A 13,461-nucleotide genomic window follows, 5' to 3' on the forward strand; every position below is an offset into this window, starting at 1 on the left:
TTCAGGTGTTTCCAGAGTTGCGTTTCTGACTTTTTTATCATTTTCTTTCTGCTCCCCGTGTAATTTCCCTTCTGACCTTTTTGCCCACAGAAACAAATCATCGTGGACCCGCTGGCGTTCAGCGAGGAGCGCTTCCGCCCCTCCCTGGAGGAGCGCCTGGAGAGCATCATCAGCGGCGCCGCCCTCATGGCCGACTCCTCCTGCACGCGCGACGACCGCCGCGAGCGCATCGTGGCCGAGTGCAACTCCGTGCGCCAGGCTCTGCAGGACCTCCTGTCCGAGTACATGGGCAACGTGAGTGTCTCGCCTCTGTGTTCAACACACACACACACACACACAGAGCACATCTCTGAATTACACCACCGGTCAGGAGTCTGGGGTCACCCAGACAATTTGGTGTTTTCCATGAAAACTCACACTTTTATTCATCAAATGAATATAAAATAGTCAAGAAATAATGTTTTTTATTGTAAATATTAATGTAGTTCTTCTTGTGGCTCAAAGGAAGGCCAGTTTTATAGCTTCTCTCAGCAGCATAACTGTTTTCAGCTGCGCTCACATCAAAAGGATTTAAAGGGTTTTCTACCCCTCCGCTAGTCTTCTAAGGCAATAACACAACGTACCAGTAGAACCCTGGAGATGGGCCTCCACACACCTCTGTAGAGACGTCATTAACACCAGAGAATAGTCATGTACACATTAACTATGGAGAGAGTTTATGATTCATTTAATGTTAAAAAACGTTGCTTTGATGAATAAGGACATTTCTATGTGAGCCTAAACTGTACATTCTGCCTTAATTAGACATTTGCACAGAATGATTCATAAGCTCAAAAGATTCATATGAACAAACATTTTAGTTCTTAATAAACATAGAAGCTTATATAAAAGTTTCCTCCATGTTGAACCTGATAAATACTTTTTGAGGAAGTTAATCTGCTTTGCTTAAGTGAATCAATACTTACCTGTTCAAAGCTCTTTGGGATAATCGTAGTCCTAGGATTCTCACTCATCCACTTCATCCCTTACCTTGCTTTATGTCCTGAATATAAATATCAAGAGTCCTGGATAAGAGGCCGGTACCAGGGGTTGGGGACCATTAAAGGACTTAATGAACACCGTCACACACTGCAGCCCGCCGTCTCTCTTGGTAATGGAGTCTTTATCGACGACATAAAGAAGTGGAATCAACCTTTTGTTGTGACGGCGTGCGGTGCTCCAGGGGCTCGGGACCCGTTCTAATTTCAGGCAAATGGCCGAGGGTCCGTGTATGTGCAGACTGTGGATGTATCTTGAATATCTTTAAGATGCTATTAACATTTCAGTCATTTGTTTATTACGCCGCATACTTCTTAATACTCTAATTATCATAAAAATACATGCATTACGATATATATGGAGGAAGTTGCTGATCTGTCACTCTGGTGCCAGGACAACAGCCTCATCATGAATGTCACCAAAACTAAGGAGCTGATTGTGGACTTTAGGAGGGTACAACAACAGAGGACGTACTCACCACTGGGGATTAACGGGACTACTGTGGAGAGGGTGAGCGGGTATAAATACCTGGGAGTCCACATCACCGAGGATCTGACATGGTCAACGAACACAGACACTCTGGTGAGAAAGGCAAGGCAGCGCCTCTACCACCTCAGGCAGCTGAGGAAATTTAAAGTTTCCCAGAGGATCCTTCAGTCCTTCTACTCTGGAGCTGTAGAGCGTCCTGACAGGAAGCATCACAGCCTGGTTTGGCAACTGCTCGCTCAGGACAGGAAGGCTCTGCAGAGAGTAGTGCTTTCGGGAGCGCACTATTGACTGGAACCACTCCCCACCCTGCAGGACTTGTACACCAGGAGGTGCAGAACCAGAGCCGGCAGGATCATGAAGGATCCTCACCACCCCAACAACAGACTGTTTCAGCTGCTGCGGTCAGGCAGGCGCCTCCGTAGTCACGCTGCAAGAACAGAGAGACTGAGACGGAGTTTCTTTCCTCAGGCCATCAGGACTGTGAACTCCGACCTCACCAGGACCCCCACATAGACCCACACAACTGCCCCTCTTAGGCACACACACACACACACACACACACACTTACTGTAAATATTGTGTTGTTTTTTATTGTAAATAGTGTGTACTTGTTGCCCTTGCACATTCCTGCTGAGCATTGCCACTTTCATTTCACTGCACACCCTGTGTGTGTATGTGACAAATAAAACATCTTGAATCTTGAATATATATGTCCAGTTTTAGGGCCAGAGTTGAGGTTATGCTGCCTTGGAGGCTCATCCAGGGCCTTGCAGTCCCCCGGGCGACCTCTAGGGGAAACCGAGGAGCACTTCTCAATCGCCTCGTGCTCAGCAGGTTTGGATGAGGCCCGTTGGCTCTAGATGGATTCTAAGACGCTTTGTGGTGTCAGATGCCCCAATTAATGTCATTTTAAGTGTCTTGTATCCGCTCCCGATGAGATTTAAGGAACGTCTGTTCGGCCAGTCTCTGACTGCCTGTTTATATCCAGGCAGACGCTTTTAACCAGCCCAGGTAGCGAGGGGAGCACCGGACATGAGACCTCGATGATGGCCGTCTGGTCTCTCCTTCCCCAAGAGGCGTCGGGACATCTTTCTGTGGCGAGAAGCTTTTGTTCAGGAAGGAATCAGGATTCTTCTGTTGTGAGGCGGTTCTGTTGAACCAGCCCTGAACGTCTGTGTGAGCGGGTCGCCCGGCGCCGACGTCTCGCTTATTACCGTCGAGCAGCAAGAAGAGCGTCTGTGTTCCCAGGTACAAATCACGAAGGGAACATCTTTCATTACAGGGCCACTGGTTCTGGAAGTCTGGCTGACGCGGTGTGATCGTAGTACACACACACACACACACACATTGCTCTCCCATGTGTTCAGTGACCTGCTATCGGCTTAAAGGCGGCTCATGTCGGCGTCTCTGTGACTTCCCGCCCGTGGTAATACGCCTTCGGCGACGTTTAAATTGATGACGTCACCTCTGCTGCTGGGTGGGTTGGTCACCAGGAGAGCATCGGACATCCCCACAAGTCATCCGTCTCCTCTTGGAACAAATTCACCATGAAATCTTCTTTATTTATCATTATGGATTCTACAAAGCAACAGACACACAACCTCTTTGTCGGGAGGACGGCGGCGTATCGAGACGGCTCTTAAATATTAATGACGGATGCAGTCGCTCTCCGCTTTGCCAAACGTTGGCTTCGTTTCAGTGTTTTTAAAAATAGTATTTTGTGTCTGCGCGGTCGTAGTTGTGCTCGGTTTGGTCGTCCTCGGGGGGGAAAGTGTTCGCCGTGAGAGTGTGGTCTCCTCTTGCTCCACATCGTCTACATCTACCCTCAATGGTGTGGTTTTATTCACTTGAATGCATTGAGCGTATTAAAGACACGCATTTAAATCCATCTTCAATAGAATCCTGTGGAGATTTATCACATAAACCAGCTTTGAAGTCCAATTTTAAACATTTTCTGAGCTGATAAATCAAACGTTTGTAACCTGATGAATATTCAGTCGCCGTCTCAAGTGCGTCTGATCTGATCGCTGCTCAACTTTCTTTCACTGGACGCAGACGGACAGAATGACCTGCAGTCAGAAGTCATTTCCCCCCCCCCCCCCCGCCGTGCCGTTGCTCGCCCAGAGCGCCGCCGGTTTATTTTAGGGTTCAGGCGGTCGTCTCTGGTCGGGCTCGACACGCGTTTCCTCCCCGACTCCTCCGTGCCCCTCGCGTCGAGGAGCCCATCTCATCCCCACGGTGATGCTGAGTGGACGTGACGGGGGTTCGGCCAGATGGAAGGAAACCCATCAGAAGCTTCACGTGTCCTGCGTGTGCGTTTAATGGCCCGGTCCGGCCTCTTAGAGCTGCAGCCACACGACACGCTGCGACCCAAACGCTCTCGCATGCGATGGAACACGGCCGAGAGGCGCTCGGCGATCGCTGCACATCAGTGGGGAGCACCAGAGGTCCCAGTGGATGAGCTGGTCCTGAGTCCACCTAGTGGGGTGACTGGTCCTTAAAACAACAGCAGACGGGTAACTCCATTGTGTGTGTTTGTTTGGGTGTGTGTGTGTTTGGTTATTGGTTGTGTGTGTGTGTGTGTTGGTTGTGTGTGTTTGTGTGTTTGGTTGTTGGTTGTTTGGGTGTGTGTGTGTGTGTTGTTGGTTGTGTTTGGGTGTGTGTGCGTTGTTGGTTGTGTGTGTTTGTTTGTTTGGGTGTGTGTGCGTTGTTGGTTGTGTGTGTTTGGGTGTGTGTGTGTGTTTGGTTGTTTGTGTGTGTGTGTGCTCTCCTTCTGAAGCCAAGCTGTAGAGATGGGATGATGACATGTCATGCAGGAAGAGAGATGCTCTGATGGCCGTACGTACGTCTGTGTTTTCATGTCCACATCGATTCTGATCGCTGGAGGAAGTCATGAAGCCGTATGTTTCCATCGCAGCATATGGTCGACGCTCACAGCGAAGCTCTTGGATGGACTCCCAACTCTCTCGCTCTCCCCCTCTCTCTCTCGTCACTTCTGCTTCAAGCTCTCTAGCTACGTGTTCACCCCCTCATCTCAAAGCTCCTCCCCCTCCTTTAGACTGACACGCATTCTGTTGGACGTCCTCGTCACGTTTACCAACACACTGCGATTCGTTCTCGTTAATTCAGTCACGCGGCCGTCAGGATTTAAATATCTGAATGTCTCTTACAGGTGAAACTAAATCTGAGCTCAGTCGACTCTGACGGAGAGACGCGTCACCGAGGAACACGTTGCTCCTTAAATGATGCACGATAGATTAATCAAATTTGTTGCCGTGGCTAAGGCAATGTCAAGAGTGATTAAATCACACACACACACACACACACACACACACTAGCTCACACAGCCACAGTCTCTTAAAGAAGACGAGTGGAAAGATCAATGAGGAGGAGAGATTTGACACGTGACCTTTAACCCCGCCGTTCTCTGGTCACCAGCCTTTGGTTCTTCAAACAACGAGATTGTAATTGGGTTAATTCTATAAAACATTAATATTTTTACCGGTACGCTAGTTTAAAGCCTCCAATTTACAGCCGTAGTTTCTTAGTCTTTCATGTTCATGCAAACTTTGTATTGTAAATGAAAACGACCCGATTGATCTGTCTTTGCCACGCAGCCTCAATGTTTCTATACGGCCGCGGCGGTTTGGCTCGTGGAACACGGAGACGCTCGCCGGCTGCAGCAGCGCGTCAGGCTTCACGGACACGACGCCGCGTGGCTGACCGTCACGCTCCTTAACTTGAAGTGATGTCATCGTGAGCTGCGTGCAACAGACCCTCGGTCTCCCCTCTTTCTGTACATGCACCTGAACACATCTCTCCCTCCCTCACCTCTTTCTGTACATGCACCTGAACACATCTCTCCCTCCCTCCCCTCTTTCTGTACATGCACCTGAACACATCTCTCCCTCACCTCTTTCTGTACATGCACCTGAACACATCTCTCCCTCCCTCACCTCTTTCTGTACATGCACCTGAACACATCTCTCCCTCCCCTCCCCTCTTTCTGTACATGCACCTGAACACATCTCTCCCTCCCCTCCCCTCTTTCTGTACATGCACCTGAACACATCTCTCCCTCCCCTCCCCTCTTTCTGTACATGCACCTGAACACATCGCTCCCTCCCCTCCTTCTGTACATGCACCTGAACACATCTCTCCCTCCCCTCTTTCTGTACATGCACCTGAACACATCTCTCCCTCCCCTCTTTCTGTACATGCACCTGAACACATCTCTCCCTCCCTCACCTCTTTCTGTACATGCACCTGAACACATCTCTCCCTCACCTCTTTCTGTACATGCACCTGAACACATCTCTCCCTCCCTCACCTCTTTCTGTACATGCACCTGAACACATCTCTCCCTCACCTCTTTCTGTACATGCACCTGAACACATCTCTCCCTCCCCTCCCCTCTTTCTGTACATGCACCTGAACACATCTCTCCCTCCCCTCCCCTCTTTCTGTACATGCACCTGAACACATCGCTCCCTCCCCTCCTTCTGTACATGCACCTGAACACATCTCTCCCTCCCCTCTTTCTGTACATGCACCTGAACACATCTCTCCCCTCTTTCTGTACATGCACCTGAACACATCTCTCCCCTCTTTCTGTACATGCACCTGAACACATCTCTCCCTCCCCTCCCCTCTTTCTGTACATGCACCTGAACACATCTCTCCCTCCTCACCTCTTTCTCTACATGCACCTGAACACATCTCTCCCCCTCCTCACCTCTTTCTATACATGCACCTGAACACATCTCTCACCCTCCTCACCTCTTTCTGTACATGCACCTGAACACATCTCTCCCCCTCCTCACCTCTTTCTGTACATGCACCTGAACACATCTCTCCCTCCCTTCACCTCTTTCTCTACATGCACCTGAACACATCTCTCCCTCCCTTCACCTCTTTCTGTACATGCACCTGAACACATCTCTCCCCCTCCTCACCTCTTTCTGTACATGCACCTGAACACATCTCTCCCCCTCCTCACCTCTTTCTGTACATGCACCTGAACACATCTCTCCCTCCCTTCACCTCTTTCTGTACATGCACCTGAACACATCTCTCCCTCCCTTCACCTCTTTCTGTACATGCACCTGAACACATCTCTCCCTCCCTTCACCTCTTTCTCTACATGCACCTGAACACATCTCTCCCCCTCCTCACCTCTTTCTGTACATGCACCTGAACACATCTCTCCCTCCCCTCACCTCTTTCTGTACATGCACCTGAACACATCTCTCCCTCCCTTCACCTCTTTCTGTACATGCACCTGAACACATCTCTCCCTCCCTTCACCTCTTTCTGTACATGCACCTGAACACATCTCTCCCCCTCCTCACCTCTTTTTGCCTCGGGCGTCTCCACCGAGTGTCAGACTTCTGCTCCAGCCGTGTTCCTCCGGGCCCGCCGCTCCCCTTTTGGGTTGATTTGATCCGAGACGTCCACCTTGGCTAACTGATCCCTTTATGATCCCCGTGTAGCCCAACACGGAACACCAAGATGCCTCTAAAGGGCAGGCGGTTAAAGGAGAACGGAGCGTCCACCCAGGGCTGGAACACTAATGCATGTCGTCATGGGCGGAAGCTTCCACTTACATTTATCTCTTTGTAATCTCGTCTAAATGCAGAATTAAAACGACTTGCACTCCACAGAATGTGACGGGGACCTGATTTAATTTCCCCGAGGCTTTTTGTATATTTACAACCTCCATAAAACAAAGGTTCCCCAGACCCCCTGATCCTCAGCTGGTGGATTCTGTGACCTGTTTTACTGTCATATAGTGAAGATGCAGTGTTTCCCCATGGTTTACAGCTTCAGGGGGCGGGACTAGTGCCGCTGCTCGCCATGTTGGTGCCCTGAGCTTAACTCCTTCACGATGCCCCCCTGAGATGGGAAAGGGACCCATGGCGAGCAGCGTCGACGGGGGGGGGGGGCGGGTGCTCACCTGTCTGCGCGCATCGGGCCGAGCGCTGATGCGCGCAGACACGCCGGCACCGGAGCTCTGCGGCGAGAGACGTGTCAACGCGACACGTAGAGACAGAACGACATGCAATAACAGACGTTTAGTTTAATACAAGAACAAAGACGTCTTTAAGAAGAGGACCTGGCATTACTGCTGCTGTTATCTGGCGCTATAGAGATGGTGGGGAAACACTGAGATGAAACGATGAACACCACGGTCTCATGCAGTCGTATTCCGTGGCGCTACAACTGAAATATAACTGTTTCAGGTGAATGAACTCGACGTAACTCTGTTCTTATAAAGGCGTCTGCAGCTTTGGGTTGTGTTGGAGGCGACGGCGAGCTTCTGCTCGGGGGCGTCGGATGGATTCACGTCGTTTCATTGAGCTCCATTGAGGAGTCAGCGGCCGACTGCGTCCTGCAGCCCTGATGCAAGTGTTCTGTTGGGTCCGTTGGGGAGACTCGGTTCCCCCACGTCTCCCTTTAGTGCACGACGGCAGATCCTCATCCTCACGTTGCCCCGGTCGTCTCCTCTGGCTTTACGACGTCATTCCTGCTGCGCGTCAACTTTAGTGTCCAAAATAATTACGCAACAAGCAATTTAGAAAGGAAAACCTGAACCGGACGACATTGAACCGGCCCGTGGTCCATGAGGCGTGGTGCATACGAGAACCTGAAGCCCCTCTTATGTCATCCTCACATGTCAATCTATTCCACTTGACTGAGAATCCATTAACATCACTTATCATCCGTTCCTGCTTCAAAGACAATTTATAATATGAATTCGAATTGTTCAAAATGTATTATTACCAAATATAAGTCATAAATAATCAACTTTATGCACAACCTTTCACATGCATGTGTACTTTAGCGTTTGTCATTCCGTGTCCGGAGGGCCGCAGCATCAAGCATCCGACATGTCTGACATTAATCCTGCAGCTGCGTTCAACATGGCGCTCCAGCACGTTGAGGCAACCCGTTCTCCTCGGCTCTAACGAGCCGTCTCCCTGCGCTCGCTCTGCTCTCATCGCGCCTCGCTGGACGAGCTGCTTCACAGCTGCAGTCCTAACAATAGACTCGGCGGCTGATTCCAGTTCTTAGGAGAACTTTAGACGAAGGCCTCGATGGACGGCTGTCGCTGGGACTTGGTGGCGTTCCCCATCGCTCATACGCCGGAGTAATACTCCCTCGTGTCTTTATTTCATGGTTGCGATGGCGTCTTGCTCCATTCTGACGTCAACATTTCAACTGGAATGAGTTTTAAACAAAAGAACACCTTTTAAAAAAAGACAAACTTATCATCAGTCTATTTAGACACATCACACACTTATAGAGCGATTACGTGATGAGTGGACCCTCAATGTTGAGCTTGAAAACCAAAACAAGAAGCGGATCTATCCCTGGACGTGAAGAACGATTTAATGGATTAAGAACGCAAAGAGCCGAGATGCTCTTCTCCAAAAATATGTCCATATGCATTTCTCGGGTACATATTCGGAGCATCGCGGGAGACCTCGAACAATCGACTCTGACCGAGGAGCCGACCCGACTGCAGATGTCCCCGTTGAAACGTCGACGTGACGCTGACATGCGTCACCGGTTGGATTCCATGTCGTTAATCCGTCTAAATGAGTTTGAGTTCAGAAGCAGGATCCCCGTATACGTCTTTGCTCACCAGGTGAGTCTGAGGAGGAACGGAGTTGGAGATGTCTTCGGTGTTCCAACATTTAGCCTCCTCCCCTCGAGGGACCTGAGTGACTCCACCTGTTGGGTCTTCTTGTTGTCCAGAGTCTGTTCACAGTTCACTGGTCAGTTAGGTTATTTAGATTTTTTTAAGTGTGGCGCATTCCCAAAAATGATCCATTGTGGTAGCATGTAGCATCTCCTTTGAAAGCCCTCTTCCTGAGCCCTTTCTGGAGGGGAGGCCTCGTACTGGGAGAAGCGGACATGGACCCCGAGTCCTTGGACCCTGAACCCTGCTGGTGCATGTAGTCAGACCTGGTCTTGGGGCCTCCCCCATCTGGTCCTCTACAGATTACTGAAGCTCTCTTTCTGGAGTGGTTCCTCCAGATGGACATCCTCTTCATCAGGATTCTTACTGGACATTTCTGACCAATCAGAATCTCTATTTCTGGATGTCTTGGCCATCCTTGAGTTTTGTTCCCCCGTCTGATCGCTCATGAAGTATGAAGTATTTTCCTGATCTGATATCATTCTAAACTTGTACAGCAGTAACGCACCGGGGTCAGTTTAACCGAATCTTCACTATCGCGAAGCAAATCGTGTCCAGAATGTTAACGACTCCTGCGGAGCACAGACGCACGTTTTGGTGAGCTGGCGTACAGAAAGACCGAGATACGAGGATTTAATAGAAAAGAGACGCCGGCATCTAATTAGGGATTTCAAATCCACTCGTGCTGACTATCGAGGCTCACGGGGGGGCTCTAAAAGTCACAGCAGGGAGCCGATTCCAGAGATTATATTCCTAATATCACTTTAGTTGTGTTGGTTTAAAAACGGCCAAACGTCTATATATGGTCCCCTGAAAAGATAACGATGAAGCCTCCACGTGTTTTTACAGAGACACATATATAGATATATATCTTACTCTGACATTCATCTCAAAGCTGACACCAGGGTGGACGTCCAGCACTGGTATTCAATTATTAATCTTGTATAAATTATTCCCAAATTCATATACAATTTCCACATTGGACATCATGAACCTCAGAAACACGAGTTACTTGTAACGTTGACCTCATCCAGTGGATGTCATCATTGTGGACTCTGATGAACAGTTTGACCACATGCTGATGAAGAGTTTAGCTTCATTGAGCTGTAATGAAAAGACCAAACCATGTTGTGAGTATCCACCAACTGCAAACATCCTTTAAATTATAACCATTTTATTTAAAAAATATATGTTTTGAGGGGAAAATGTTTTTTTTCTTCAGTTTGGCGCATCTTATCCACTATACAGATATGAAATTGTACATATTACAATACAAAAGGAAAATGGAAAGAGAAAGAAAGCATTCATCTTGCACAAAGAGTTGGGAAAGAGAGAGGGGGTTGGGTCACTTGTTTTTTTTGTCCTTTTGTTTATTGTCCGGGGGCAGAGGGTGGGGGGACGAGAGGAAACAAAACGGTTTACAAAGAGCCAGAGTGCAAAGGGATGCAGAGCTGCAGTCTGCAAACAGTGAAATGTCAAGTGACCGACAACTTTAGAGGAATTCCACGTACGTCCCCGTTGCGATAGAAAACTCTTCATAATGTTTGCTGGATGACTTTAAGAAATATTCAACTCAAATGTTTTTTTTTTTAACATGCAAGACTGATTCCAAGGGCAGTCGTAAAGCAGTGCGAAGCTGGAAGAAACCAAAGTGGGAACACGAGGTGGAGATGCTCTGGACATCGGGAACGCTTTCCATCGTATTCGGTGTCGGGTCACACCTGCTTCAGACCGCGGGAACACGAGCGCTCAGGAGAACAGAGAAGCCTCGATGGAGAGAGAGAGGTAGCCTCGATAGAGAGAGAGAGGTAGCCTCGATAGAGAGAGAGAGGAAGCCTCGATAGAGAGAGAGAGGTAGCCTCGATAGAGAGAGAGAGGTAGCCTCGATAGAGAGAGAGAGAGAGAGAGAGAGAGAGAGAGAGGAAGCCTCGATAGAGAGAGAGAGAGGAAGCCTCGCTAGAGAGAGGAAGCCTCGATAGAGAGAGAGAGGAAGCCTCGATAGAGGGAGAGAGAGAGGAAACCTCGATAGAGAGAGGAAGCCTCGATAGAGAGAGGAAGCCTCGCATGGCGCCCGCTTGCTTACAAAGACCTGCGTCCTCATTGGACGAGCTGTTTCCTGCGTCTCGCTGTCCTCGTCACTGATTGGGTTAAAAGTATCCAGTGGAATGTTGATGGGAGGAGATTTTGATTCAACTCTCTGGGAACGGAGGTTCAGACCTCCAGGTCCTGCTCACCGCGACCAATGAGCCAAGACGGGCCCCTCTTCATCCTCATCCCTCTCTTCCGCCCCATCGTTGGCCCTCTTCATCCCTCTCTTCTGCCCCATCGTTGGCCCTCTTCATCCCTCTCTTCCGCCCCATCGTTGGCCCTCTTCATCCCTCTCTTCTGCCCCATCGTTGGCCCTCTTCATCCCTCTTCTGCCCCATCGTTGGCCCTCTTCATCCCTCTCTTCTGCCCCATCGTTAGCCCTCTTCATCCCTCTCTTTTGCCCCATCGTTAGCCCTCTTCATCCCTCTCTTTTGCCCCATCGTTGCCCCTCATCATCCCTCTCTTCTGCCCCATCGTTGGCCCTCCTCATCCCTCTCTTCTGCCCCATCGTTGCCCCTCTTCATCCCTCTCTTCTGCCCCATCATTGGCCCTCATCCCTCTCTTCCACCCCATCGTTGCCCCTCTTCATCCCTCTTCCACCCCCTCGCTGCCTCTTCATCCCTGCTCCTCTTCATTGTCATCCCTCTTTCACCCCATTGTTGCCCCTCTTCATCCCTCTTCCACCCCCTCGTTGCCCCTCTTCATCCCTGCTCCTCTTCATTGTCATCCCTCTTCCACCCCCTCTTTGTCCCTCTTCATCCCTGCCCCTCTTCATCCCTCTCTTCTGCCCCATCCCTGCCCCTCCTCATCCCTCTCTTCCGCCCCATCGTTGGCCCTCTTCATCCCTCTCTTCCGCCCCATCGTTGGCCCTCTTCATCCCTCTCTTCCGCCCCATCGTTGGCCCTCTTCATCCCTCTCTTCCGCCCCATCGTTGCCCCTCCTCATCCCTCTCTCCCGCCCCATCGTTGGCCCTCTTCATCCCTCTCTTCCGCCCCATCGTTGGCCCTCTTAATCCCTCTCTTCCGCCCCATCGTTGGCCCTCTTCATCCCTCTCTTCTGCCCCATCGTTGGCCCTCTTCATCCCTCTCTTCCGCCCCATCGTTGCCCCTCCTCATCCCTCTCTCCCGCCCCATCGTTGGCCCTCTTCATCCCTCTCTTCCGCCCCATCGTTGCCCCTCTTCATCCCTCTCTTCTGCCCCATCGTTGGCCCTCCTCATCCCTCTCTTCTGCCCCATCGTTGGCCCTCTTCATCCCTCTCTTCCGCCCCATCGTTGCCCCTCCTCATCCCTCTCTCCCGCCCCATCGTTGGCCCTCTTCATCCCTCTCTTCCGCCCCATCGTTGCCCCTCTTCATCCCTCTCTTCTGCCCCATCGTTGGCCCTCCTCATCCCTCTCTTCCACCCTCTCGCTGCCTCTTCATCCCTGCTCCTCTTCATTGTCATCCCTCTCTTTCAGCCCATTGTTGCCCCTCCTCCTCCTGCCCCTCCCCCACAGTGAGCCCAGTGCGGCTGCAGTGGCTCTGGATGCTAATGCCCCTCCTCTCTCCCCTGCATACCAAGTCCTCTGACCCGCCGCTCCATTTGCTTTCAGGCCGCCGCGCTAACAAGGAACCGCTAGCGTCGGCATTATTCAAGCTAATCCCATTTATAACGCCGTAAATGACAACGAGCGTCCCGAACAAGAGGGACGTCCCGGGTAGAAGGGCCAGGGATGTTTTTATGCAGCGTGGAGGAGGGGAGGGGTGGAGGAGGGGTGGAGGAACACGCCTCGTGTTGCTGCACCACTGGTGTGGCTGACAGGATATTAGATTATTTTTGCCTCTCCTTAATTGGTTAAATCTTGGGCCTGTCGGTCCTGATTAGTGTGTGAGCGGTAAAGAGCCCGGGCTTATTTCAGAATAAATAAAACGGGTTTTCTCTCCGGCGTTTGCCTGGTTATGACTCCTCCCCCTCCCACCCCCATGTCTGTGTATTGAGCTCCCTGTTCAACTGGTCACAGTGTTTATGGCGTGATCCACACACATGTCACCGGACACGGAGAATCACTCGGCTCTCGATGTCAGGATGAGGAAGACATCTGTGTGGATCGACCACGGAGACGAAACGCTCCACAGGTTGATTCACGGGGATTCAACACCTGCAG

General features: G+C 50.6%; 1 protein-coding gene across 1 annotated transcript in view; it reads left to right on the forward strand.

The window, feature by feature from the left end:
* The window catches only part of ctnna1 (catenin (cadherin-associated protein), alpha 1), a 63,181-nt gene that overhangs the window by 13,164 nt on the left and 36,556 nt on the right, over positions 1-13,461 (forward strand). Inside the window, 1 exon segment of the mRNA XM_056438772.1 lies at positions 91-294. Coding sequence (XP_056294747.1) covers positions 91-294 — 204 coding nt within the window.

Source organism: Pseudoliparis swirei, chromosome 19 (genome assembly GCF_029220125.1).
Source record: "Pseudoliparis swirei isolate HS2019 ecotype Mariana Trench chromosome 19, NWPU_hadal_v1, whole genome shotgun sequence".
NCBI classification, from domain to species: Eukaryota; Metazoa; Chordata; class Actinopteri; order Perciformes; family Liparidae; genus Pseudoliparis; species Pseudoliparis swirei.